Source organism: Electrona antarctica, assembly GCF_951216825.1.
Source record: "Electrona antarctica genome assembly, chromosome: 5".
Taxonomy (NCBI): Eukaryota; Metazoa; Chordata; class Actinopteri; order Myctophiformes; family Myctophidae; genus Electrona; species Electrona antarctica.
Genome location: NC_136810.1, coordinates 39,308,690 through 39,334,159, shown reverse-complemented (window position 1 = coordinate 39,334,159; position 25,470 = coordinate 39,308,690). Strand labels below are relative to the sequence as shown.

At 45.9% G+C, this 25,470-nt stretch overlaps 1 protein-coding gene across 1 annotated transcript in view; it reads left to right on the top strand.

Annotated features, from left to right (window-relative positions):
• shank3a (SH3 and multiple ankyrin repeat domains 3a) overlaps window positions 1-23,553 on the top strand; it is a gene marked incomplete at both ends in the record, with an annotated part of 322,930 nt that extends 299,377 nt beyond the window's left edge. The window contains 7 exons of the mRNA XM_079500504.1: window positions 2,618-2,698; window positions 3,035-3,058; window positions 4,001-4,128; window positions 4,922-5,027; window positions 7,490-8,043; window positions 10,474-12,596; window positions 22,989-23,553. Coding sequence (XP_079356630.1) covers window positions 2,618-2,698; window positions 3,035-3,058; window positions 4,001-4,128; window positions 4,922-5,027; window positions 7,490-8,043; window positions 10,474-12,596; window positions 22,989-23,553 — 3,581 coding nt within the window. The remainder of the gene's footprint in view (window positions 1-2,617; window positions 2,699-3,034; window positions 3,059-4,000; window positions 4,129-4,921; window positions 5,028-7,489; window positions 8,044-10,473; window positions 12,597-22,988) is intronic.
• Between the last annotated feature and the right edge of the window lie 1,917 nt (window positions 23,554-25,470).

Sequence of the window (25,470 nt, the reverse complement as noted above, 5' to 3'; positions counted from 1 at the left end):
AATGGACGGGTAGAGACACGCAACGCAGCATGGTAGAGGAAAATTGCAATGGATGAACGGACCTCGCGGGCGTGAATGGGGGACGGGACAAGAAGACAACCTGGGGGAATGGGATTGATTTTAAAATGTTACACGTTCAGAGTTAAATAATTAACACTGAGGATGTGCTGTGCGGGCAGGATCTGGGTGAGACATGCCTAGACGTTGCACTGTAGATTGGTGACAGACGGGCAAGAGAGACAACCTCAGTGTCAGCTCCAAATGGTTAGACCAGTTTTCCATAGGCTTTTTGGCTGCCCCTCCCTTGAATTCTTGCCCAACAGCTCTTTGATTGTTTTCTTTGATTGTTTTGATTGATATTTTCAGGTATATGGGATGTGTGTGTCTCTTGTGTGTTCCCTCCCTTCCTCTAAACTTCTCCTAAATGTCTCTTTTTGCTTCCCGCTCTGAGCTGCTGTGTTAAACACACTCTCTGGCATCAGCCCTGCTCTTCCACTGGGAATTTATCTGCATTTTTGTGCCTTATCTTAGCTTATGCACAGTGCACACTTGCACTCAGAAAGCGCTACACACATACAGTACATACACAGTCTCTCTCTCTTGCTCACACACACACACACACACACACACACACACACACACACACACACACACACACACACACACACACACACACACACACACACACACACACACACACACACACACACACAGACATGCACACAGACAGACAGACACGCATTCTCTGCACCATCCGAGGCATCACTACTGCCGCCGTTACCATGGTGACTACACTGCATGTTTGAATTAAGCATTACAGTGAGAGCATCTCGCTTTCTCTCTCTCTCTCACTCTCTCTCTCTCTCTCTCTCTCTCTCTCTCTCTCTCTTGCTGCTTCTTGTCTGTGTCTCTGTTCCTCTCTCTCTCTCTCTCTCTCTCTCTCTCTCTCTCTCTCTCTCTCTCTCTCTCTCTCTCTCTCTCTCTCTCTACGTCCTCCTCCGTCTCTCGTCCACTCCCTGCATACGGTACCAGAACGTGCAGACTGGTCCGTCGAGGTGTAGTGAAGATGCTCGATTTGGACCTTCCCCGCGGACGGCATAATATGTACAGTCGGGCGAGCAGGAACGCGCCTGCTGACCGCAGCAGAGCAGTCCGACTTGTGGCGAGGCGTCCCGGCGTCTTCGCAGGTTCGAACATCCACTTCTAACTCTCTCCAGTGGTGCATTGAGACTTCGGGGGTGGGTCAGTGGGAGGGAGGGGGTGGTGTGTGGCATACAGCCGGCCAGTACGATCGGTCAGTACGGTTGTGTATCGTCAGGAGACTGGAAGGAGTTGGAAGAAGCAGGGGGTTATACGTTACTGTTGCTGTGACAGCTTTGGCTGAATTGAGGTGGTGGTGCTGCGTGTTAAAAAAGGGTGTTTCTTTGGAGTCACATCACCAGGCCAGTGGACTTCAGCTCATTTTACGAATGTTGCGTGGAAAGTACCGCAGCAGAGTCAGGACTGTGAATTAACTACACCACAGCGTCGCTTCACCGGCCGATATCGCTCTTCATCGCTTGCCGTTTTCGCCAGTGTTTCCTGCGTCGTGCCACCGCTGGATCCTATAGAATCCAGCATTCAACAGAAGCTGTCTGTCACAGTTTGAGGCGTTTTGAGTGTTTGCCTTCCGGCTCTGTAACTGTGTGTGTGTGTGTGTGTGTGTGTGTGTGTGTGTGTGTGTGTGTGTGTGTGTGTGTGTGTGTGTGTGTGTGTGTGTGTGTGTGTGTGTGTGTGTGTGTGTGTGTGTGTGTGTGTGTGTGTGTGTGTGTGTGGGTGCGTGTGTACTGGTAGAATCATAAAAGGTTCCTGTCTGCATCAGGATGTGAACTGTGCGGTGCGATATTCTCCTGACCTCTTAATTTCTCTGTCATGACTTAGTTGTGCACTGGGTCAGCGTGTCACTACGGTCCGTGCTCCCTCTGGGAGCTTGTGCTCTGGCAGGTCCTGCCTGCAGGCCAACGCGCGCGCGTGTGTCTGTGTCTGTGTCTGTGTCTGTGTGTCTGTGTGTGTGTGTGTGTGTGCGCATCTGCCAGCACACAGCATGTTGTTGTTTGCGATGCACCTCTGCCACAGCTCCAGCTGTGGGAGTGAAGGGGCGATTGGACGCCTCACTGCCTCTCTTCTCCGGTTCTGTTTTCTTCCCATTCCGCTTGTCATGGGGGGCTGAGCTCTGTTGCGGTCGGATTCAGCGATAGACATGACACAGAGGGGACACGAGCCGTATGTTGACGGCTCACGGACTGCTCTGTGGCGAGGCTTCCACAAACTGAGACACTGAGAGACTATAACCAAAGTATACACACACACACACACACACACACGCACACACACACAGTGAGACCTGAGAAAACAGACGTAAAACACAAAAACGGAGCCATGAAGAAGCTTGGCTCCAACCGCAGCCTGAACAAGGTGCTGACCCAGTGCGAGACATCTGGCTCGACCGAGTTCGACCAGATCATCAAAGTGTCGAAGACGGGCTGGTCTGGCCGCCTGGGTGAGGCCAAGCGGGCGCTGAGCCGCAAGGCCAAGTGGTCACCGACTGCGTCCTCAACGCCGTGCCTTTTCTCCACAGCCCCTCCGCCGCCCAAGAGAGCTCCCAGCACCACCTTGACGCTGCGATCCAAATCCATGACGGCCGAACTGGAGGAGCTGGGTGAGTGGACACGCAGATGCGCACTTGCAAACGCACACTCATACACAGACAAGGGGCATGTACTGTGCAAAGACACATGCACATAGTTGCACGCAGTTACTCAAACACATGCATACGCACACACACACACACACACACACACACACACACACACACACACACACACACACACACACACACACACACATTTTGCCGTCCCTTCCTAACTTTTCTTTTTCCCTAAAAATTAACAAACTTTGTTTTTTTCCCTGAGTGGTCTTTCTTGTTTTAGCCTGTCATTTCTGTCATTTTCTCTTCCTCTCTGTCCTCTCTGATGCTCTCTGCTTCCTAACCAAGCTTCTGCTCGGAGGAGGAGGGGAGGTGAGTCCGAGGCAGGACACCGCCAGCCCTCTGACGAGGCGCGGCAAAGAGGTCACTTATCCTTCCGCTTTGTCCGTTTAAGCACACAAACACGTGCACGCAGCCATGCTCTTACACTGTTTTCACTCAAAATCTCTCTTGTCTCTGCATCACTCTTTCTCTTTTCTATCTCGCTGTGTCAAGCTCACTCACTTATGTACAGACTGTACTAATCTTTTCCCTTCACCTCACACAATCTTACCTTATTACCTTATCATATTACCTTGGTTATTGATGTCTTTTTGATCTGGGTGATGATTGTTGATTGATTCACTTTGTTCATATCACACTAAATTATATTTATATTATACTTGTGTTTTTGACATCCGCTTTGAGGAGTGGAGTGACATGTTACATGTTGTCCAGTCTCCAGTGGAGTGGAGTGACATGTTACATGTTGTCCAGTCTCCAGTGGAGTGGAGTGACATGTTACATGTTGTCCAGTCTCCAGTGGAGTGGAGTGACATGTTACATGTTGTCCAGTCTCCAGTGGAGTGGAGTGACATGTTACATGTTGTCCAGTCTCCAGTGGAGTGGAGTGACATGTTACATGTTGTCCAGTCTCCAGTGGAGTGGAGTGACATGTTACATGTTGTCCAGTCTCCAGTGGAGTGGAGTGACATGTTACATGTTGTCCAGTCTCCAGTGGAGTGGAGTGACATGTTACATGTTGTCCAGTCTCCAGTGGAGTGGAGTGACATGTTACATGTTGTCCAGTCTCCAGTGGAGTGGAGTGACATGTTACATGTTGTCCAGTCTCCAGTGGCTTAAAGGCATATTCATACTCCAGTTTTCGGGAGTTTGAATAGGCATTTATCATGCAGCTTATTCATCTTTTCTGCTAGTGCTTTGACTTTGCATTCAGTCCTACTGTATACTGTATCTTCCGTCTCCCCCGACTAGAGCGACTAGATGAGATGCTGGCGTCCCAGGAGCCCATGCTGCGTTCCCAGCCCACTGAGGCAGACTACAGAGCGGCTACGGTCAAACAACGGCCTACCAGCAGGAGAATTACACCAGCCGAGATCAGTGTGAGCACACATACACGCATGGACGCACGCACGCACGCACATACACACACATGCGCTCGCTCGCACGCACGCACGCACGCACGCACGCACGCACGCACGCACGCACGCACGCACGCACGCACGCACGCACGCACGCACGCACGCACGCACGCACGCACGCACACACACACACACACACACACACACTTTGACTGTCAACATTAGTTGGAGATTAATACATTCATGTGCCCCGCTATTTGAGCCTTAGGAAAAGCCCCCAGGCGCTTGACCGGATGTTTGCAAACGGCTAACCAAATCTATCGCGGGAGGATCGGCGACCACCTGAGGCGTGAATTATTTTACTGCGATGGGACCGCGATCGGCCGTCAAAAACGCTTGTTTTGATTAGAATTGTAATCTCTGATTTTGATTCAGAGATAAAAGTGTTTGAAGATTTCGGCTACCGTTGGAGTCAATGAGGGGGGAATCATTGTGATGGGACACTCTCGACTTTCAGTTTTTCGTTGCGCAACACAGGTGCTCATAGACAGTAGTGTAGCATGCTCTGATATCGAATAAATATAAAGCATTAAAAGACGGAGATCTCCATTTTTGACAACGGGTGTGTTTGAAAAGACAGAGATCTCCGTTTTGGGCAGTCAAAGTGTTTTAAAAGTATGCATGGATTCATACATTAAACACACATTTTACACATTTTTCAAATTCATTTTGTAGCCTTAAATTCATAGGCACGCCTGCTTAAACTGTTGCACCTGTACATTTCAAATGTGTCTCTCTCTGTGTCGTGTGTCAGTCGCTGTTTGAGAGACAGGGGATGACTCTGCATGGGGCACTCCACCCAGGCATGGAGAGAGGCCACATACATCTACCCAAAGGAATGTCCCGGACCAAGTCCTTTGGTAAAAACAAATATTCAGCTATTTAGATACAGCAGTGTTGCATGTCTGCAAAAAGCAATTGATGTGATTTGTGTTGGAACACCCACAACAACAACAACAAACTAGAAAGGTCGCAATTTAAAAAAATTGCAAAGTGTGGTTGCCGCAGTGGCTTACATATGCCCCTCCCACTCATATTGCCAGCCAATTACAATGTCGCGTCACCCCTGCGATCATGCGTAAGTAATTCGGGGATTTATCCCCCCAAAAAACATTTTTCTGCAAGAAACGGTTACATTTTTCGCATTTGCGGCGCCCCCTATGGATGAAAATGGAATTGCTTTTGGTTTTTGGTTGATTAAACCACCCGCGACATCCGATTCAAATTTGGGATGGATTGGACATTCTGTTCGTGATTTTAGGCATTTTTTGTAAAATAGGCCCCTCCCGCTAACTTCGGACGACGATTAAGGCCGAACGATACGGACAAAAAAAATTCAAAAAATCTGAAAAAACTGTAAACGCGGTCCGATAGGTCCAGAGATCATGTGTACCGATTTCTGTGAGATTCGGACAAAATCTGAAGAATCAGAAAATAAAAGTGTGTTTTGAAGAAAATTAAAAATGGCGGAAAATCTATCCTGACGCAAATGGGCGTGGCCTATATGGGGAGATGCGTCATGACCCAAAGAATCCAGGGAATTTTGGATTTTGATTTTGATTTTGATTTTACGACCTACGGTTCAAGAGTTATAAGCCAAAACGTAAAGTGGGCTGTTATAGCGCCACCATGAGGCCGACCGATATAGTTAATTCATTTTAGTAAGTATTACGAATTATCCCTCCAAGTTTTGTAACTATAGCCCTTACGGTCTCCGAGGAAAAAATACTTGAACGTGATTTTTCGCATTTTCCCATTCATGCCAATGGGGAAATTTAATTCACTAATAAATTAATATCAATTAAACTATACAATATTTCTCTTAGCAATGAGCAAACACACGATTCCCGGTCAATTTGACATATGGCTCAAGTGCGTACAGTCAAAACTGTGGGACTAGTAGTGGGACAAACTTTGTCTTACTCTAGTAAAATAATAAAGTGTTCCAATTACAATAGTCTGCTTATTTTGTCCATATCACTCTAATCACAGCTCTACAATGTCCTACACACAGCAAAGTAAAGTTCAATTAATTTAACAGTGAGGATTTTAGCGCAAACATTAAAGTGATTCTGACTCTGATTATTATGGAAGCATAACGCTGCCAAAATTCAAATGAAATGGCAAATACAAAAAATCAATTGAAATAAGAGAAATGCTATTTCATTTTCAGGTCATGAATGCATTTCTTGAGACAAAAATAAATCTAAAATGTAATAGAATTTACATTTAATCTACAGAAGTGCTCATTCTATGACACAATTAAAATTATAAATAAAAGATCATTTGATTTTCAATTTTCAAAAAATGCTACGCTAATTAGTGGACAATGTTTAAAATGAAAATGCAATTTAGAAAATTCAAATAACCTTCAGATAATAAACGCATTTAAGTGAATATATAATGCAATAGCATTTACATTTCATCTCCAGGTGTGCTCATTCTATGACAGAATGAAAAAGCAAAAGCAAATAACATTGCATTTTCATTTTCAGGAAGTAAGTGAGCCCAGTGTCCATGACATCATTATATAATATCTAAAAACACAAATTACCCACATGAAAACCCCAAGTGTTTCTTGTCTCCCAAACATCATTAAAATGAGATCTGGTTGCAAAAGGGGTGAAGTTAACATTCTGAGGCTAGGGTGTATATAAGGTGTGTCCAGGTTGTGTCCAGGTTGTATCCAGGGTGTATCCAGGTTGTATCCAGGTTGTATCCAGGGTGTATCCAGGTTGTGTCCAGGGTGTATCCAGGGTGTATCCAGGTTGTGTCCAGGTTGTATCCAGGGTGTATCCAGGTTGTATCCAGGGTGTATCCAGGGTGTATCCAGGTTGTATCCAGGATGTATCCAGGATGTATCCAGGGTGTATCCAGGTTGTATCCAGGTTGTAGCCAGGGTGTATCCAGGTTGTATCCAGGGTGTATCCAGGTTGTATCCAGGGTGTATCCAGGGTGTATCCAGGGTGTATCCAGGTTGTATCCAGGGTGTATCCAGGGTGTTTACAAGGTGTATCCAGGGTGTATCCAGGTTGTATCCAAGGTGTATCCAGGTTGTATCCAGGGTGTATCCAGGGTGTATCCAGGTTGTATCCAGGGTGTATCCAGGGTGTATCCAGGGTGTATCCAGGTTGTGTCCAGGTTGTGTCCAGGGTGTATCCAGGTTGTATCCAGGGTGTATCCAGGTTGTATCCAGGGTGTATCCAGGTTGTATCCAGGGTGTATCCAGGTTGTATCCAGGGTGTATCCAGGGTGTATCCAGGGTGTATCCAGGTTGTATCCAGGGGCATTGAATGACGCACACACACTCTCCCCCTCTCAGGCGCCACCGAGGAGGACCGCCTGTCCGCCCTGGCCGGCGAGCACCGCTTCCCACGCAGCTCTTCGATGACCGACAGCCTCCGAGAGCACTCCTCCCAGTCGCACACCCAGCCGCACCCCATCCCACCCCCGCCTCAGTCAGCGCCGCCCCCTCCCCCGTCCGTCTACTACCTGGACACGGGCCCTCCGCCGGCCTTCTGCCCGCCCCCTCCTCCCCTCTCCTCCAGGGTTCCGGGTCTGAGCCACGAGCAAGGCGGCCGCTCCAGCTTCAAGCCCTCGTCCCTGGACCTGCCGTACGAGGTGGCCCAGCGGCAGGCCACGCACCTGGAGAGGCAGAAGAAGGCCCGCTCCATGATCATCCTCCAGGACTCCTCCCACCTGCCTGTGGAGCCCACGGAAATACCCCGGCCGTCCGCCGCCACCCCGCCCGAGAGGATCAAGAGGAAGGGCCGGGTGATCGACAACCCCTACGCCAACGTGGGCCAGTTCAGTATCGGACTGTACACTCCAACCAAACCGCAGAGGAAGAAAAGTCCACTAGTCAAACAACTGCAGGTAATAGAGACCTCATTCACAATGGAGAAATACGACGAGGTGTAAATGAGATGCGTAATGATATCGTATTTATCCGTCTGATCAAGCTGCGACCAGCTCCCATGTCATTCAGCGAAGGTGGTGTAATCAGTTAATTTGTGCGGATCGCCCGTGTATCTCATTCCGCCTCTTTCCCAAGCGATTCGCCTGGTGTCGCCTGGTTTAATGCAACATCCACGCCCATTCCACGCCATATAAGGCAACAGGAAATATCTGAATATCTGAAATACGTCATCATTACTGCAAAATACACTGATCCAGTGAACGCGGTGCTCCGCAATGCATGAGCTTGTAGAACAGTTAATTTTGACAGCAATGTCAACGGACTGAACGTTATAAAGTATAGGCTACTTTCATAACCAATTCGTTAATTTATTGATTTAAGTTCAAGCTCAAGGCTATAGCCTATAGCCTATAGGCAAATACCTATAAAGAGCCATTTCTATTGAACAATTGCACTCGCCTTTGCAGAGGTAAAAAATATATACAATACTTTTTTTATCAGAGCTGCATTGATTAATGCAGCTCTGATTAATATCTGAATCATGCCTGGGGAATTAATTTGTTCTGGACAGTAGGCCTAGGCCTATAGCTATTTCATATGTAAAGAAGGGAAACGATGCCCCCTCCTCCGGGCTTGTTGAAATAACGAGGAATTATTTTTCTTCAAGCTATTTCTTACGGTATGCTTCCTCATCAGAGGTATTAAAGTTGGACTCATGAATGGTTAATAATTCATTTGATGATGTCGTATTAAAATGATTCGCGGGACATTTGACGTTAGTTGGCACTTGGCATAGCGGCATAGCCTAATGGACGTTTGATGCTGAGCCTACAGTAGTAGCCTACAGCAGCTGTAGCTGTAGTACAGCTACAGTTGCCTATTATAATTAATTAAGGTGAGCTGGCTTAAAACTATGATTGGCCGAATTGCATACGCGCTGATGCCATTAAATAATGTGGACTTCTATTTTTCATATAGGCCTAATTAGCCCTAGTGACTGTCCGTCTGCTGCACACACACCCAGTAGGCTATATCATATAGGCTCTGACAGTCACAGAACTGACTCAGAGGAGCTCTGTAACAAAAACTATTTAAATAGGCCTACTGCAGGAGGATTATACCACACTAAACAACGTTGGATTTGTACAGTGCAGATAAGTGTTCTGATTATTATTATGGGTTTGTTTTTTAACATGCAGCGCGAGTCCGCGGTAGCCGATCTACAAGATCACAACGCGTTGCACTGCGAGTATGGGCTGTTGAGAGTGAGCCGCGCATGCTAGAAATATCCTAATAAATAAATTAAAAGGTGTCGGGCTTTAGCCGCGGGGGCAGTTTCTGTATATGGGACTATAGGCTAACTTGACCAATGCCTCTAGAATGCATGCATATAGGCATACAAGCACAAGCCATGCGTGATACTCAGCTTTTATTTTTTTATGTGCTGACCAATATTGGGGACACACCCTACATATTTTATTTTATAAACACGGACCGCTTTTACCGACGGACCGGATGTTGTTGTGAATGTGTGTGTAGCAGCTAACAATAGCCTCTCCACTCTAAAGGTGATCGACAACAACGGGAGGTAAGAATAAATCTATCGCGACTAACGACTGGACAGCGGAGGGCCGTCTAACACAGGATATTTTTTCATAATTAGACGGGATGATTTAGATCGGGAGTTATTAATGTTTTAAGATTTTCGTTGTCGTCGGCTAAACAGGGGAGGGAGATTTTCGATGACATCTCACTTTTGCGCAACATCGAGGATTGCACAACAGGCACTCCTAGGCTATGGAGCCATGCGATCCGTTTTCAATAAACTTCGTCTTTTGGACAATACTTCGTCTTGGGCGTCGGGCGTTACTAATAGAAAGGACAAAGAACTTCGTCCTGGGTGCTGGGGGTGTTAATTGATTCAGCATGAAGACTAAAGCCTTCTGAATAAATATACGCAAGCCGTATGCCCTATACACCACCCTAGTGGACATGAGCGGATTTTATGACCAAGGGCCGTCAACGTCAAGTTCATGGCCATGGCCATGAATTCCCACGTGAGGTGGGAATCCTTGTAAATGCCCGTACGCTCACGCTCCGCTCACGATATGAGCGTAAACGCCGTTGTGAATTAGGTCCTATGTCTATTTGCTCAGACACTAGACTACAACACCCACCTCTCCCTCCCTGCTGGACCAACAATGTCACTAAAAACATACCTTTTGCCTAATTTCTTACCATCGTGTAAATGAAAAAAAAAATCATATTCTTAATTTTATCTGCAATGTTAGACCAAATATTAACATTTTCCTCTTTTGCTCCATGTAACCTGCCATTTGACAGAACATGCCTTTTCTAAGGTGTATGTTTAATATTATCCGTCTCAGGTGGAGGATGCCCAGGAAAGAGCCAGTATAGCCTTGGCTGCTGCACACTCCCGGGAGAGCTCCCCCTCAGGACGACACCCGGCGCACCTCCACGGGCACACACACACCAGCCGTGCCGATTACTACCAGCAGCAGCTGATGGCTGAGCGGGAGCGCATGCGTGCCCAGGGCGAGGCTTTGCTCCAGGGCAAGGGCCCGTTCGCCGCGGCCATTGCCGGAGCCGTGAAGGACCGCGAGCGGCGCCTAGAAGAACGCAGGAAATCCACCGTCTTCCTATCTGTGGGGACCATGGAGGGCTCCTCCGCCAGCCCCGAGGCCCCCTCCCTGACTCAGTCTCGCTCCATCGATGAACGGATGCTGACCCGAGAGCTGGGTCACCTGCCTCCTCCTGCCTTGGCTCTGAGCCCTTCACCCAGCGGGACCACCTTCATCCACCCGCTAACAGGCAAGCCTCTAGACCCCAACTCGCCGCTGGCTCTTGCGCTGGCCGCAAGGGAGAGGGCACTGACCTCTCAGAGCCAGTCCCCGTCCAGCAGCCCAGAGCCCAGGACTAAACCGGGCGGAATATTCATTGACCAGACCAAAGAGTCCCCCCGTTCGGCAACACCCCCGTTCTCCACCCACGGCGCCAAGGCAGTTGGGTACGGAATTGGACCCTCTCCCGGCGCAATGTTGACTCCTCAACCCACCAAACCCCTGTGGGCCATGTCACACTCACCTGTGATGCTGAGGCAGGAGATGGAGGGCAGAGCAGAGGAGAGAAAAGAGGAGAAGAGAGCAGAGGATAAGAAGAGCATGCTGATCAGTATTCTGGATACATCGCAACAGAAGACGGCAGGCCTGGTTATGGTCCACGCCACTAGCAACGGCCAGGCCGTAATAGCAGGCTCAGAACCGGAACAGACTCCTGCCGCGGTGGCAACTGAGCCGGGTAGACCTCCAAGCCCTCGGGCTAAATCCCCCAGTCCCACCGTGTCCCAGTCGCAGCAATCCCCGTCCCAACTCCAGGCCCAGCCCCAGGGTCAGAGGCCCGCCAGTCCAGGCCAGGACAAGAGTCTGGTTCAGGGCAGTTCGGAGGAGGACGTGGATCCCTACACAGTGACCCTGCCCGCTGCCATGCTGTCCTCCAGCGACGAGGAGACGAGAGAGGAGCTGCGTAAGATCGGCGTGGTGCCCCCTCCAGATGAGTTCTGTAATGGGCTGTTGGCGCAGGCACAGAAACAGGCACAGGAGGCCCTCACGTCCCCAACAAAACCCGCCACCACCCTGAGTAGCCCCACCTCACCCACGGTCCAGACCCCCTCCACCCCAACCACCCCGAGCCTGACCCCCACCCAGCCCGAGGCTCCCCAGCCCCCACCACCCCCCCCTAGCGCAGCAGCCGTCTCAGGGAAGACCTTGGACCCTCTGGAGCCCCCGTCGGTCGGGGAGTCGGGCTCGGCGGCCGACTCCGGTGTGGAGGAGGCGGACACGCGCAGCTCCAGCGAGCGGGACCACCACCTGGAGACCACCAGCACCGTCTCCACGGTATCCAGCATGTCCACGCTGTCGTCGGAGAGCGGCGAGCCCGCCGACACGCACACCACGCACACCTCCTACGCAGACGGGCTGACCTTCGTGCTCGACAAGCCGCCAGTGCCTCCCAAGCCCCGGCTCAAGTCCCACATAGGCGGCGGCAAGGGGCCCGTCACCTTCAGGGACCCCCTGCTAAAGCAGAGCTCCGACAGCGAGCTCTTGTCGCAGCACCAGGCCGCCGCGCTGGCCATGGCCGCGGCCGGCGGGGCCAGTCTGGCTTCGGGCGCGTCGGCATCGGTGTCTGGGCTGGCGATGTCTGGGCTGGCGATGCCCGCCAGGCCGCGATACCTCTTCCAGCGGAGATCCAAGCTGTGGGGGGACCCGGTGGAGCCCCGGGGGCCCGGGATAGGCCTGGGCGTTGGGAGTTTGGGGAACCTAGGCGGGCTGGGGTTGGGAGCGGACGAGGGAGGGAAACCGTCCGTCATGGGGGAGCTGAGCTCCAGGCTCCAGCAGCTAAACAAAGACACCAGGTCGCTGGGAGAGGAGCCGCTGATGGGTCCAGGAGCGTCACTGGACCCGGGGAGGAAGTCACCCGTGACGGGGGCCAGGTAAGAGGAAATAAAAGTTGTGCTTTTTTGTGCAATTTTTGTACGTCCAATTTACCATGAGACACATAGTTAAATGACGGCATCAGGGACAATTATTTGAATTCACTTTCACTTCAAGGAGAGATCAGTGTCAGAAAATTAATACTCAAACTCTCAGCCTGGATAATTGTATATTATTTTGGTCAGTACATTATCAACATTTATTTCAAACTTTTCTAAAAAAATTATAATAATTCACCCTCATTTTTTACTTTTTTTTGTTTTAATATCTGCAATGTATAACGATTATTTGTCCCTGCATTTTGTAAACCCACTGGCAGAGACATTACAAACATCAATACTCGCTTTTCATTTTATTAAAGACAATTTTCTTTCTTGTGAAACAACAATATTTTCTGGATCCAGGGACATTTAGCATCCACCTAAAGGTGCCAGATATGAACAGTGTGCATGACCTGCTTCTATTTCATTTTAAAGAGTGCTGATTAATCCATATGCCCTGCCCAGTCCGCTGTGACGGTAAGTAAAAATGGAAGAAGACATTGTTAGCATTAACTTCCCAGGTGATGCTAGTTTCTCCCCATTGTTAAAGTAAACCATGCCCTCCCACCATGCAGTAGCTCTGGTCCATAGCGTTAAGGACTTCTCCTTACGCCAGGGCTCCACCGGACGCGTTGCGTCTCCGTCGCGTGCGTCAAAAAACGCACCGGTTCAATTTTAATGCACTTTCCCTAGTGGACGCACGATATATATAAAATGCAGTTTTTGGTGAGAAAAGAAAATATTTCACTGGAAGAAAAAATAGGTTTTAGTTATTCCATTCTTAAAAATTCCACTGACCAGATTTTTCCTTCTGGTGAAATATTTTCTTTTCTGGCCAAAAAGTGCATTTTATACGTGTGGTGGTGGGCTCAGAGTGCGCCCACTAGGGAAAGTAGGCATTCGCCGGTCACAAAACCGCCTTTGTATTGGTGAGTAACGAAATCATTATTTTTATTTTTGCTTCGACAGGCTGTGCTGCATTTCATGTGTGCGCAGGAAGTGGAGAGTGGCATAGCGTTAAAGAGAGGTCATTAACGCTATATGGACCAGAGCTAGTCATGCAGTCAGTATGTAGCCACACAATGTGAAGACAATTTGAGTGTGTGAGTTTATGAGCCACACAAAAGGGTGGAGGACAACTTGTTCTGAGAATAAAAACCAGACAGAAATCAGGTACCTATTGTGCTTCTGTTAATTCACTTGATTTATCTTTTATTTTCATTCCGTTTTTGAAAGTCCAATGAAGTTCTTTGTATTCCTACAGATGTGAAAAGGAAACCGAAGAGAGCAAACCTTAACTTTTTAGCCCCTAGGGTAAACCAATGCTCATTTTTTATCTTTCTTTCTTTCTTTCTGTTTTCCTTTCTTTCCTTCCTTCTTTCTTCCTTTTTAAGTTACATTGAAACTCCTTTAATAATATTAGTTGTTACCTTGTTTGCATCAACTGAAATATTTCTTATCGAGTTGTTACGGTTACAGTAAAAAGAAAGAAAGGGAAAAAAAGAAACAGGGGAAAAAAGGACTCACAGTAGCCCACAGTAGTCTTGTTCAAAGTCATTTATTTAGAATCAATGTACAATCTCAAGTGTACTCCTTGTTTCCATGGATACTACAACACCCCTGGGTATCTAGTGCCCTCTGTTGTATACAGCATTCCAGGAAATATGGGCGTATGTGTAACCATGCATGTGTGCAAGTGCACTTTTCGAGAGTCGAATCTTAGTTGGTGCAAACAATGTAGCACAATTCCGCAAAGTCTCTGCTCATTTCTCTCACACACTGTCTCACTGTGGGTTCTAACCTGCTATAGCTACCTCCCACACGCCCTGTCTTACCCTACCAGCTGTCCCTGTTCTAACCCCCGTACCCATGTTCAAATAGTACATCCTTGTATCAGCTGCTCTCCGCACTCATCACTGATACAAAACTGATAAGTTTCGACCTTATCACTATCTCCCATCCTCCCAATATCATGATGACAAAATATTTTAGAAGTGTCAAAACTCAAGAACCTTATTTAGGCACATTTGCTCGCATTTCTACAACTGTGTTAAATACAATCTAGAAAAGCTTCCATACCATACACAGCCCCCCAAAAGGATATACAGCAGTGGTTCCCAAACTTTTTAGCCTGTGACCCAAAAGATAAATTAGATGTTTGCCCGAGACCCAAACTAGTGGAAATAACAGATCTACAAGCTCACAACACGTCACTTCGTCCCGCCTTGTGAGCTTGTAGATCGGCTAATGTCACTACTTACTGTCACTACTAATTTATGGAATTTCTTAGATTTTTGATTTCTTCATGATAGTATTTTAGATATTTTGAAATAATAATAATTAAAAACAAAATGTAGGAAACAAAACATAAAGGGACCCATAAAGATTTGTCCGCGACCCACAAATGGGTCCCAGTCCCAGTGTTTGGGAATCAGTGATCTACAGTATGGAACTTGTTTTCTTTTTTAACATAAATTATTAACCAAAAGTTGCATATCTCTGCTGCCTGGAAGAAAACACCGAACTCCAAAATGTAAACTTTTCAGAAAATGAAAAAACATCCAACTCAAGTGGAGTTAGGTGTTTTTTGTCACTTTATAATACTTTCCATTGGTTCAATATTTTTTTAACCAACACACAGACGTAGAGGGTGTTGAATAGCATTTATTTAAGAAAAATTATAAATAATCAAAAACCTCAAAAATGGAGTTAGGTGGTTTCTTTCAGACAGCAACGAATCAACGATATGTCGACATTATGCAACCTTTGGGGTCCCATATAGAACGTGTTCATGTTCTACAGTTATTTTTTTCTGCTGTACTGTTATGTAATAGTAGCTCAGTCGACTTCCCCATTATGGATAAAAGAATAAGGTTGATGAACAAATTGTGAAATGAGTGTATATTACATTTCAGTATGTGACTTCAAAAGGACATCTGATAGAAAAAGCATCTCACTTTGTTTTGCACAATTTTCATGCTCTTCTACTGTCCTTTTCATCTTTTACTGTGATTCATGCTGAAAATGCTAAATGAGGTGGAAGAAAATTGGCTCTCGCCTCACCAATTAACTTCACTGAGAGCAGACGAGAGAGATATTAAAAGATTCTAAAGATGTTACCTCTGCAACTATCTTGTCTGTCGAGGATCAGAGACTATACACATTATTTCCTCCTGCCTGTAGCCTAGTATTTATTCATTATGCTTCTATGCTGTGGCCAGCAACAGCTGACCATAACCATTGCACACATGCACGCACATTCACACCTACACACAGCTGCTGCCATGCTTGGTTATACAGTAACTATTTCAAGCCATCGTGGCATTTCATTGAGTTTAAGGAACAAGCCTCCACCCAAAGTCACTCAGCAGTTATTCCGTTATAGAATGCATTGCAAAAGGTTTGTAAGCATGTTTGACAGCTTTACATTTTTCCTAGAATTGTGCCAAGTTAAACGTTTATTGATAAAAACAGCTGATTTTCATGTTAATGTATTTGTTTTTGTTAGTGACCACATACAACCTAGTGTCCCTATTCTGGGGGGAAACATTTGGCAAAAACGGCCAATCTACAAGCTCATAACGTGCCGCAACGTACTGCGTTGTGAGCCTGTAAATCAGCTATTTTCAGTGAAGCGATTTGGTGTAAAGGATAGAAATGTATGAGCGGACCAAGTATGGAGCCCAGTCAATAGGGCATAGCAGTGGTGGCTATTTTCTGGATCCATCGTTCCAGACCCCATTCATTCTTCCCATATATAGTTCCAATAATATTTATATAAATTATTTTAAGACTAGAAGCAAGCTTAAAGGACAACTTTAGTTTTTTTCAACCAAGGTTCATGTTTTAGGATGTTATTAGAGAAACTAAAAGATGAGTGTTATTTTTTTTTCATTTGCTGCTTTCTTTCGTTTTAGGGATTTTAGCTGTTTTTGACAGGGGGCGGGGGCATTCGAGCATGGGGCTAAATATGTATTTTTTTACAAAATATTATGGCGATTTCTTTTTTTATTATTTACTATAGTCCTAATAAACCCCAGGAAAGTAGGTAGCCTACTGGGGGGAAGCCACACTGTGTGTCATAGGCTCAATGTCAGTTTCTCATCCTAAAACATGAACCTTGGTTGAAAAAAACTAAAGTTGTCCTTTAAAGAATGAACCTAATGATTCATGGCAATGGCCATAAAACATTTCATTCTGTAAAATAATAATAATAACTAGAAAAGTCGCAATTTTGAAAAATTGCAAAGTGTGGTTGCCGCAGTCACTTACATAGGCCCCTCCCACTAATATTGTCAGCCAATTACAATGTCACGTTTTGTTATGGACAAAAGGGCCATTACAATTACATTTTGGACAGGTGTATTTCATACCTTTTCATACAAGGTTATTGCCACTGATTGCAATGTACTGTATGGTGTAGTCCTACAGGAGTCACCAATAACAACTCCAAGCCGACGCATTTACTACGTATAGACCTTTATTAATCCCACAGGGATTTTGTGCCATTCACGAGATATCTCGTGTTTAGAGCTTTACCACAGTGTGCCAAACACGAGAAACACGAGATTCTATTATTTTTTTCCTTTTTATTTATTTTTATGTCTTTATAAACGATTGTAAAACATTAGAAACAACAGCCAATTAGCTGCTACAAACGTTATGCAAAGCTCGGCCAATCACAGCGGAAGTTCGATTACTCCGGAAAAAGAAAAAAGTGTCACAATAACTATAGTCTGGTTGCCCTTTGGGAAACCACACTAATAATAATAATTGTAATAATAATAATACGCAAAACAAAGGATATTTCTTAAATATAGAACATAATTAAATGTTTATAGCCATGATTCATTAATTTATAATATAAACAAATGTACATAAATTGTAGGGTTTGATACCATATAATGGCATAGAGCCATTAAACTGGGGCTGGAATGCCAGTACCATCTCACCCTATCCTCTGATATGGCAGTGTTCTGATTGGTCCCAAGCAACATCACGCACATCTGACCGTAGCCACTCAAACATCACTGTGCCATCCCATATGCCAACCAGCAATTGTCTTTATTCAGACCGCAGCCATCTTGCCAGCAAGGTGCTACCTAGGTAGCCTGGCTAAGCGCGTTAGCCACACGAGTGTGATTTGAGTCTGGCTTATTAGCCAGGCTAGGTGCTACTTCCCATAGACAGCCCATTCATCCAAACAGAAAAGTCCTCTCTAATTATATTAAACAACATCAAAATCACCAACATTGCAGCTGTACGGAAAGCTTGAATTAAGCTACTTCCTGTCAAGAGATTCCTTTCATGTGATTGTTGGAGTTTGGAAGCGTTCGTTGAATATCACTCAACGGCCCATGGGTACCACCTGTTTTGAATTTGCACATAGTGCAGCAGGCAGCAGGAGGTTGCTTTACTGATAACGAGCGCTTCCATACTCTGATACTTCTGCAAGGAATTTCTTGACAGGAAGTAGCTCATAACATGTCTACGGTGGATTTTTATGAAACAAACACTTTACAGATTGAAAGAGGATAATTCAAGCTTTCCCTACAGCTGCAATGTTGGTGAGTTTGACGTTGTTTATTTAATATAATTAGATAGGACTTTTCTGTTTGGATGAATGGGCTGTCAATGGTAAGTAGCACCTAGGTAGCACCTTGCTGGCAAGATGGCTGCGGTCTGAATAAAGACAATGGGCTCTATGCACACACACGATTTCGGAAATGAACTTGGGCCCCTTCCCTACTTCCTTCACAGGTGTTACCGATGCTACTAATGAAGGCTCTGTTCCATTCTGGTCAAACAGAGTTCATGTTGGCTCACTGGAAACACTGCTACAGCAGTGGGACTCAAAGTGTCCTTGAGTGGATTCCAAATGGCCCCGTACGGGTGTGTAACTCTGGGTCCATTTGGTTCCATGTGTACACTCTCAGAGTTATGGGGGTCCTTGAAATTAAAAAAGTTTGAGAACCACGACTGCACACTAAATGGATCAGAGCCTTAATTAGTATCATCGGTAACACCTGTGAAGGAAGTAGGGAAGTGGCCTGGAAGTAATTCTGTAGGCGTATAGCCCATTGCCTTCAACTAAATAAATAAATAAATAAACTATGCAAACCATATTCTCTCTCCCTCTTTCTGTATCTGCTCACCTACGCAAGCACCTCGCACACAGCAGAAGCATCCCAGCACTCTGAACTGTGATGATTTTATGACATTCATTTTTACTTCACACCCCTCCCTCCCTCCCTCCCTCCCTCCATCCATCCACCTTCTTTCCCATTGAAACACATTCGCATCATGCTACTGTATTGTATGTCCCTTTCATATCCATAATCTTATGTGCTACTGTATGTATCATAGCTTTATCCCGTTCAGAACCGTGTGGTTCTTATTTTGTTTTTTGTTTTAGTTTTTGTTCTTTTGCTCTGTCCTTTTCATTTGCTCAAGTTTCTTTCATTTGGATAAGTTTTTGTTTTTGCGTGTTATGGATAGTAATGGTCCCTGGCTGTTTTTCTCCCCTTTTGGCATTACAAAATAAGACATTTACCCCATATCCTCAGTGTATGTTAATATCACGATCTGATGTATTATATTGAAACCTATTGGAAGGAACTGTACACTAACGCCAGGGAACATTAGACACCACATTTTTGTTTTGTTTTCATATTAGTGTGTGTGTGTGTGTGTGTGTGTGTGTGTGTGTGTGTGTGTGTGTGTGTGTGTGTGTGTGTGTGTGTGTGTGTGTGTGTGTGCGTGTGCGCGCGTGTGTGTGTGTGCGTGCGTGTGTGTTCATTGTCTGGTGAAGTGTATGACATGTGACCAGCGTGCTCATTTCTTTCTCATGCTGCCTGCTGGTCAGACCTGCCAGTGCTGCAGTCTGCTCTGCTATCACTGACATGCCAAACACATACTGTACATGCTCAAATGCATGTACTGTAGACAGATGCACGCACACACGCAAGCACGTACGCACACACGTACGCACTCATGCATGTACAATCACATACATACAGTACACATTCATTCCTTCACATGCATATACAGAGACACACACACACACACACACACACACACCATAGGCATGACATGGATAGCAGAATTTGACTGAGGCAGATCGCAAGTATGGCTGGCAGGCTGCATTTCATGGAGTGATGCTAACATTCTCTCCCATTGCTCTCTCTCTCTCTCTCACTCTCTCTCTCTCTGTGTCTCTGCCCACCTTGCATGCTCCGCCCTGCTGCTCTGATCTGATTGGTCTAGAACTGACTGTGTGCCCAGGAGGGCGGGACAACTGTGTAAGTGCGCATGGAGCTCATCTCACATACCGTATACCCCGCTCCTCTCCACCATCTGACCACAGCCCAAGCCTACGACCTGCCTATAGCCACCTGCGTACCATCCCACCTCGCTTTTCCAAGGACACATCACTTGTTGTGACACACGCACGCACACATCACTTGCACTCACTCACATACACGTGCATGAATGATGAATATGGCTCAGACAATGGGCTCTATGCACACACACCATTTTGGAAAGGACTTCGGCCCCTGCCCTACTTCCTTCACAGGTGTTACCGATGATACTAATGAAGGCTCTGTTCCATTCTGGTCAAACAGAGTCAGGGTGCTGCTATTGTGCATGTTGGATCACTGGAAACACTCTGCTACACTTGCGTGTGTTCCAAATAGCCCTGTACGGGTCTGTAACTCTGAGAGTGTACAAATGGAACCAAATGGACCATTTGGTTCCATTTGTATACACTCTCAGAGTTATGGGGGTCCTTGAAATTAAAAGGTTTGAGAACCACTGTACACTAAGTGGAACAGAGCCTTAATTAGTATCATCCGTAACACCTGTGAAGGAAGTAGGGAAGGGGCCCTTATTCTGGGAGTTATTCTGTGTGCATAGAGCCTACTGCATCTGTCTTCCCTCCTCTTCCCTGCCTGCAGCCAGCCAGACACTGCTGTCATTGCACTCCTCTAAAATCCATCCCTTTCCTCCACGAGGCTGACCCCTCTATCTGTTCACCATCAGTGCATTGGTACAGTGGTTCCCAAACCTTTTAGCCCGTGACCCAAAAGAGAACTTTTATGAAAATAGCAGATCACAAGCTTTGTGCCGTGTTGTGAGTTTGTAGATCGCCTATTTTCACTTATAATTAATTACATTAATTTGTTTTCTAATTTATGGAATTTCTTCGATTTTTCGTTGATTTCTTCATAAAATTCAAAAAAAACAAAAGAAAACATTGAATTTGTTTTTAATTCATGACAAATGCATTTTTTGGGAATGTTTTTTGGAAATGTTTTGAAATAATAATTAAAAACAAAAAAAAATTAAGGGACCCATAAAAATGTGTCCGCGACCCACAAATGGGTCCCGACCCAGTGTTTGGGAAACATTAGTGCATCAGTTGACTATTGGCCTTCTGTGCTGATTCATGCTCCTGTCATTTCCACTACAGTGCCAGACGATGGAAGGGGATGTAAAACGATGTGTACAGTATATGCACTGTATGGTGGTCCTTGTGGAAATAACAGGAGCAACGTGTTAAAGTCACATTTCCCAGTGTAGTATCTACAGTGGCCTTTGTATGACCGTTGGTCTGCTCCTCTTCATGCTGTAGAAAGGTCAGGTGGAATTGGTCAGAAATATCATTGCATCATGTGAATGCGGTTAATAGCAGTGAAGGTCTCCATGACATGCAGTACATTAGCTACATTCCAGAGCAGGTTTAAAAAGTAAATTAACCAGCATTAATGTGTGATATGCGTTGAACTTTGGATTACCAGAAGTATGACTGGAGCACTGCAGTGTTAAGACAGAGCTATTACTGTCTATTATCCACTCAACACTTCTGTCAGTTCTCTCTCATGGAAAGACATATCTGTCATTTTCCTTATAGAATGACAAGGTATGTTTAAACTCCAACCCCCTGCATGCCTAGTTTACCGTAGAATTCTACCCTTTCTTAGCCATTTTAGATAGTGTCAATATTGTCTTATGTTTGCATGGAGTGTGGCCATCTGTGCTTGTGCGTGTGTTCAGAGCACAGGAGTTGTTTTAATGCTAAAGTGCAGCTGTCTCTCCAGGTTTGCACCATGCGAAGGTGCATAATTCTTAGCGGTCAAAAACTGAACTGAGGAAAATAAGTGATTGTATAATTTTGAAGTCAAAGTATCCAGGAAAGTATAGTTTAGTTAAGGCAAGAAGTAGTTTCCACAGGTGAAGTCCAACTTCCACCATTGACGATATGCACACAGCTGCCATCTTGCCAGCAAGGTGCTAACTAGGTGCAACTTTCCATAGACAGCCCATTCATCCAAACAGAAAAGTCCTATCTAATTCTATTAAATAAAGTCAAACTCACCAACATTGCAGCTGTACGGAAAGCTTGAATTATCCTCTTTCTATCTGCAATGTGTTTGTTTAATAAAAATCCACCACAGACATGTTACGAGCTACTCCCTGTCAAGAAATTCCTTGCAGATGATTTTTTTTCCAAGTGCTGGAGTTTGGAAGTTGCACCTAGTTAGCACCTTGCTGGCAAGATGGCAATATTGTCAATAGGTTGTCAGGGCCCAGTTCCTGATTGTCTATGGAGTTTTAAATGGCCAGTGAACTCAAATGCTATACGCATGTCAGCATGAAAAGTAGACTATAGTTACAGTAAGTGGATTTGTTCTGATATCAGTATAGAAAATGCCTCTGATACTGCCTAAAATGTTGATATTGGCGAGTACGCAAGTCTATGCTCCAATCCGATACCAGCTAATATCACATAATAGCTCGAGACTTGTTTTTTATTGTAGACCTTGAAGGAGATGTTGGAGCTGGTCTTTTCCTTGCATCTGCCATAGCAAGCAGATCAAGACACTACCTCGGAGTTCCTCGTTGTGTCAAAAATGTCAGTATGTGGAGAGTGTCAAACCATGGTAAAGATGCAGTTACTCGATGGCCCATATGGATAATGGAGGAAAGTCCCAGATTACAGCTTTATTTGTGTTGAGATATCCAAGTCAAGGCCTGACCTTTGCATTGTAATGTTCCAACCACCTAACAAAGCTTGCTTCTTTGTTGCTGTGAGATTGAGAATAGTGTGGTAACTAACTTTTGGCCAACATACTGATGTTTGAAGACATCACAGCAGTCTGCATATGGAAGTGTATGAGTTATATCACATGCTAATAATTTTCTCCTTTCTTTTCTTTCTCTGTCATCTCTCCTTCTGACTTCACAATTTACTCGCTTTCACTTCACGTTATTGCCCCTTTCTTTCCTCTGCCTGCCTGCTTTCCTCAAAACACTCCTTCTGCTTCTCTTCTTTTGTTTCCCCGACAGACTTTTCAGCAGTCTAGGAGAGCTCCACACCATTTCACAGAGAAGTTATGGCACCACCTACACCATCCGCCCAGGCAGCCGCTACCCCGTCACCCGCCGCACGCCCAGTCCAGGCTCCCCTGACCGGGGCGACCCCCTCGGACGACTCCCAGGCTTCCCAGGCTTCGCTCCGACCTCCCCCACCACGCCTCCCCACACGATCCTCAAGTCATCCAGCCTCAGCCTGCCCCATGAGCCCAAAGAGGTTCGCTTCGTCATGAGGAGCTCCAGCGCACGCTCTCGGTCTCCGTCGCCGTCCCCCTCGCACTCCCCCGGGTTGGGGTCGCCTCTGCTGGCCCTCAGGCCCTTCCACCAGAAGCCCCTCCATCTGTGGAACAAGTATGACGTTGGCGACTGGCTGGAGAGCATCAACCTGGGAGAGCACAGGGCTGGCTTCCAGGAGCACGAGATCGAAGGCTCCCACCTCCCGGCCCTTACCAAGGACGACTTTGCGGAACTGGGGGTAACGCGTGTGGGACACCGCATGAACATCGAACGAGCACTCAAACTGCTGCTGGAGAGCTGACGCCTGTCCTGAGGTGCAAGGGAGGAGGACAAGCGGGTGAGGGGGCATGAAGAAACAAGGGAGAGAGAGAGGGGGAGTTGATCAGAAGGGGAAAGAAAAATATATTACACTGGCTGTATGCTAATGCCCTCGCATTGCATACATTTTCCTTTGGTCTTCGCCTGAACCTTTACATTCAACCTTTACTTTTCATTCCACATTGCAATGCCCCACACTCAGTACCGCACTGAATTCTGAGTGGAGGAATCAATACGTTACCTTTAGTGTCTGCCCTCCCCTTATTGCTTGCAGCCAATCAGATCAGCCCTTTGGACAAGGTGCTGGTCTCTCTTTGCGGAGGTTAATTGCATGAGCCTCGGCCCCATTTGATTTGCGAACGTTTTCGTCGCTTGCCCTTGCCTCGCCAATGACATTCACGAATTATCCCACTGAGCCTCCCCCTCCTTTCTACCTCTGTCCCTCCCATCTCGTGGGCCTCGGAAGCCTTACACAGCCCCAGTATAAAAGGAGGAGGGAGAAGGAGTCGTCTTTTCCCAAACAGAGAGTTCAGTTGCCTTCTCAAAATCTTTCTACACAGATCAACAACGGTGAACACAGGACTACAGACTTTAGTACTGAAACAGCTCCAGCGGGTTGTCCCCTCTTTCCACCCGCTGTTGTTTTTAAATCGGTGGGGGGTGAAGTGGAGGGGGCTATTTGAGTGCCCCTCCTGCCACCCCACCCCCCTCCTCCATCCCCAAAAAGGTGGAGAGCCGCAAACTTGAGACCACAGGAAAAAATATCTCCTTCCCTCCTCCACCTTGGACCCCACCAACGGACAGACTGTGCTATCTTATTATATTTGGAGAATGTTCAACCAACACTAGTGGCTTTTTTCATAATCAATTAGATTTTTTTGGTTTTCCAAAGGGAAATATTCTAGATAGATATGATATAATATAATATAAATGTATGTATCAAAATAGCTTTCAGAAGAAAAGACACAATGTCGCAAAGAAGGAATAATGTAATAAATAAACCTGCGCCTGTCTTCTGTTTCTAATATAGACGGGAGAGAGAAAACTTTAAATTTATTCCATCAATAATTTACTCATTTCTACCAATTATATACATATATATTTGACAGAAAAAAGTATATAGATATATGAAAATGGATTTTTTTTTTGTCCTAGGTATACAACTTTACTAAAAACAATACACGGTATTATATATAAATATATATACAAGATCAACTGTTAATGAACTTTTCCTTACCAGTCATCCTTTCCCGAACAGTAGCATGACAAGTTGCATCATGTCTCGGAAAGAGAGTCTGTCGTATGTTATGGTTTTTTTTCCACATTTTTCTTGCGGTCTTCCTTCGTACTTAAAGGGCATCCCACAATGTGAGGCCGGGACCCCAGTTGGTGACCATCCCTCTTGCCTCGGCTACAGATCTCAGAAACGCCACTCCCCCCTCTCACCCTTAACTTTGTTTTTCATCCGCAACAACCTCAACACATTGGGGAAGTTACAGTAAACGGGTAAAGAAGGCTCTCCACCTTAAGCCTATTTGTTTACCGCTCAGGGATGGAACCCATGGGGATTTGGGGAATGGCGTGAGAGCATTTTGGCTGCTATTTTACTACCTTTTGCTGTTAGACTCCGTTCAAAATTCTGACTAGTGGGGTCCTTTTTCCCGCTGTGCAACCTCAGTCTGAAAAAGGCCAGAAATTTCCATCCCTGCAACTATTTATCATGCTGTCTCACTCACTAGTGAAAACAGGGGGGGGGGGGGGGGCAAGACAATGTGACATGTGTCTCTTATCACTGATAACAAAGAGACAACTTATGGTACTATTTCATAACACATTTTTACTGGGACAAAACAAAAAACATGTTTCACTGATGAATAATATAAGCGTGAACCAAGCCAAA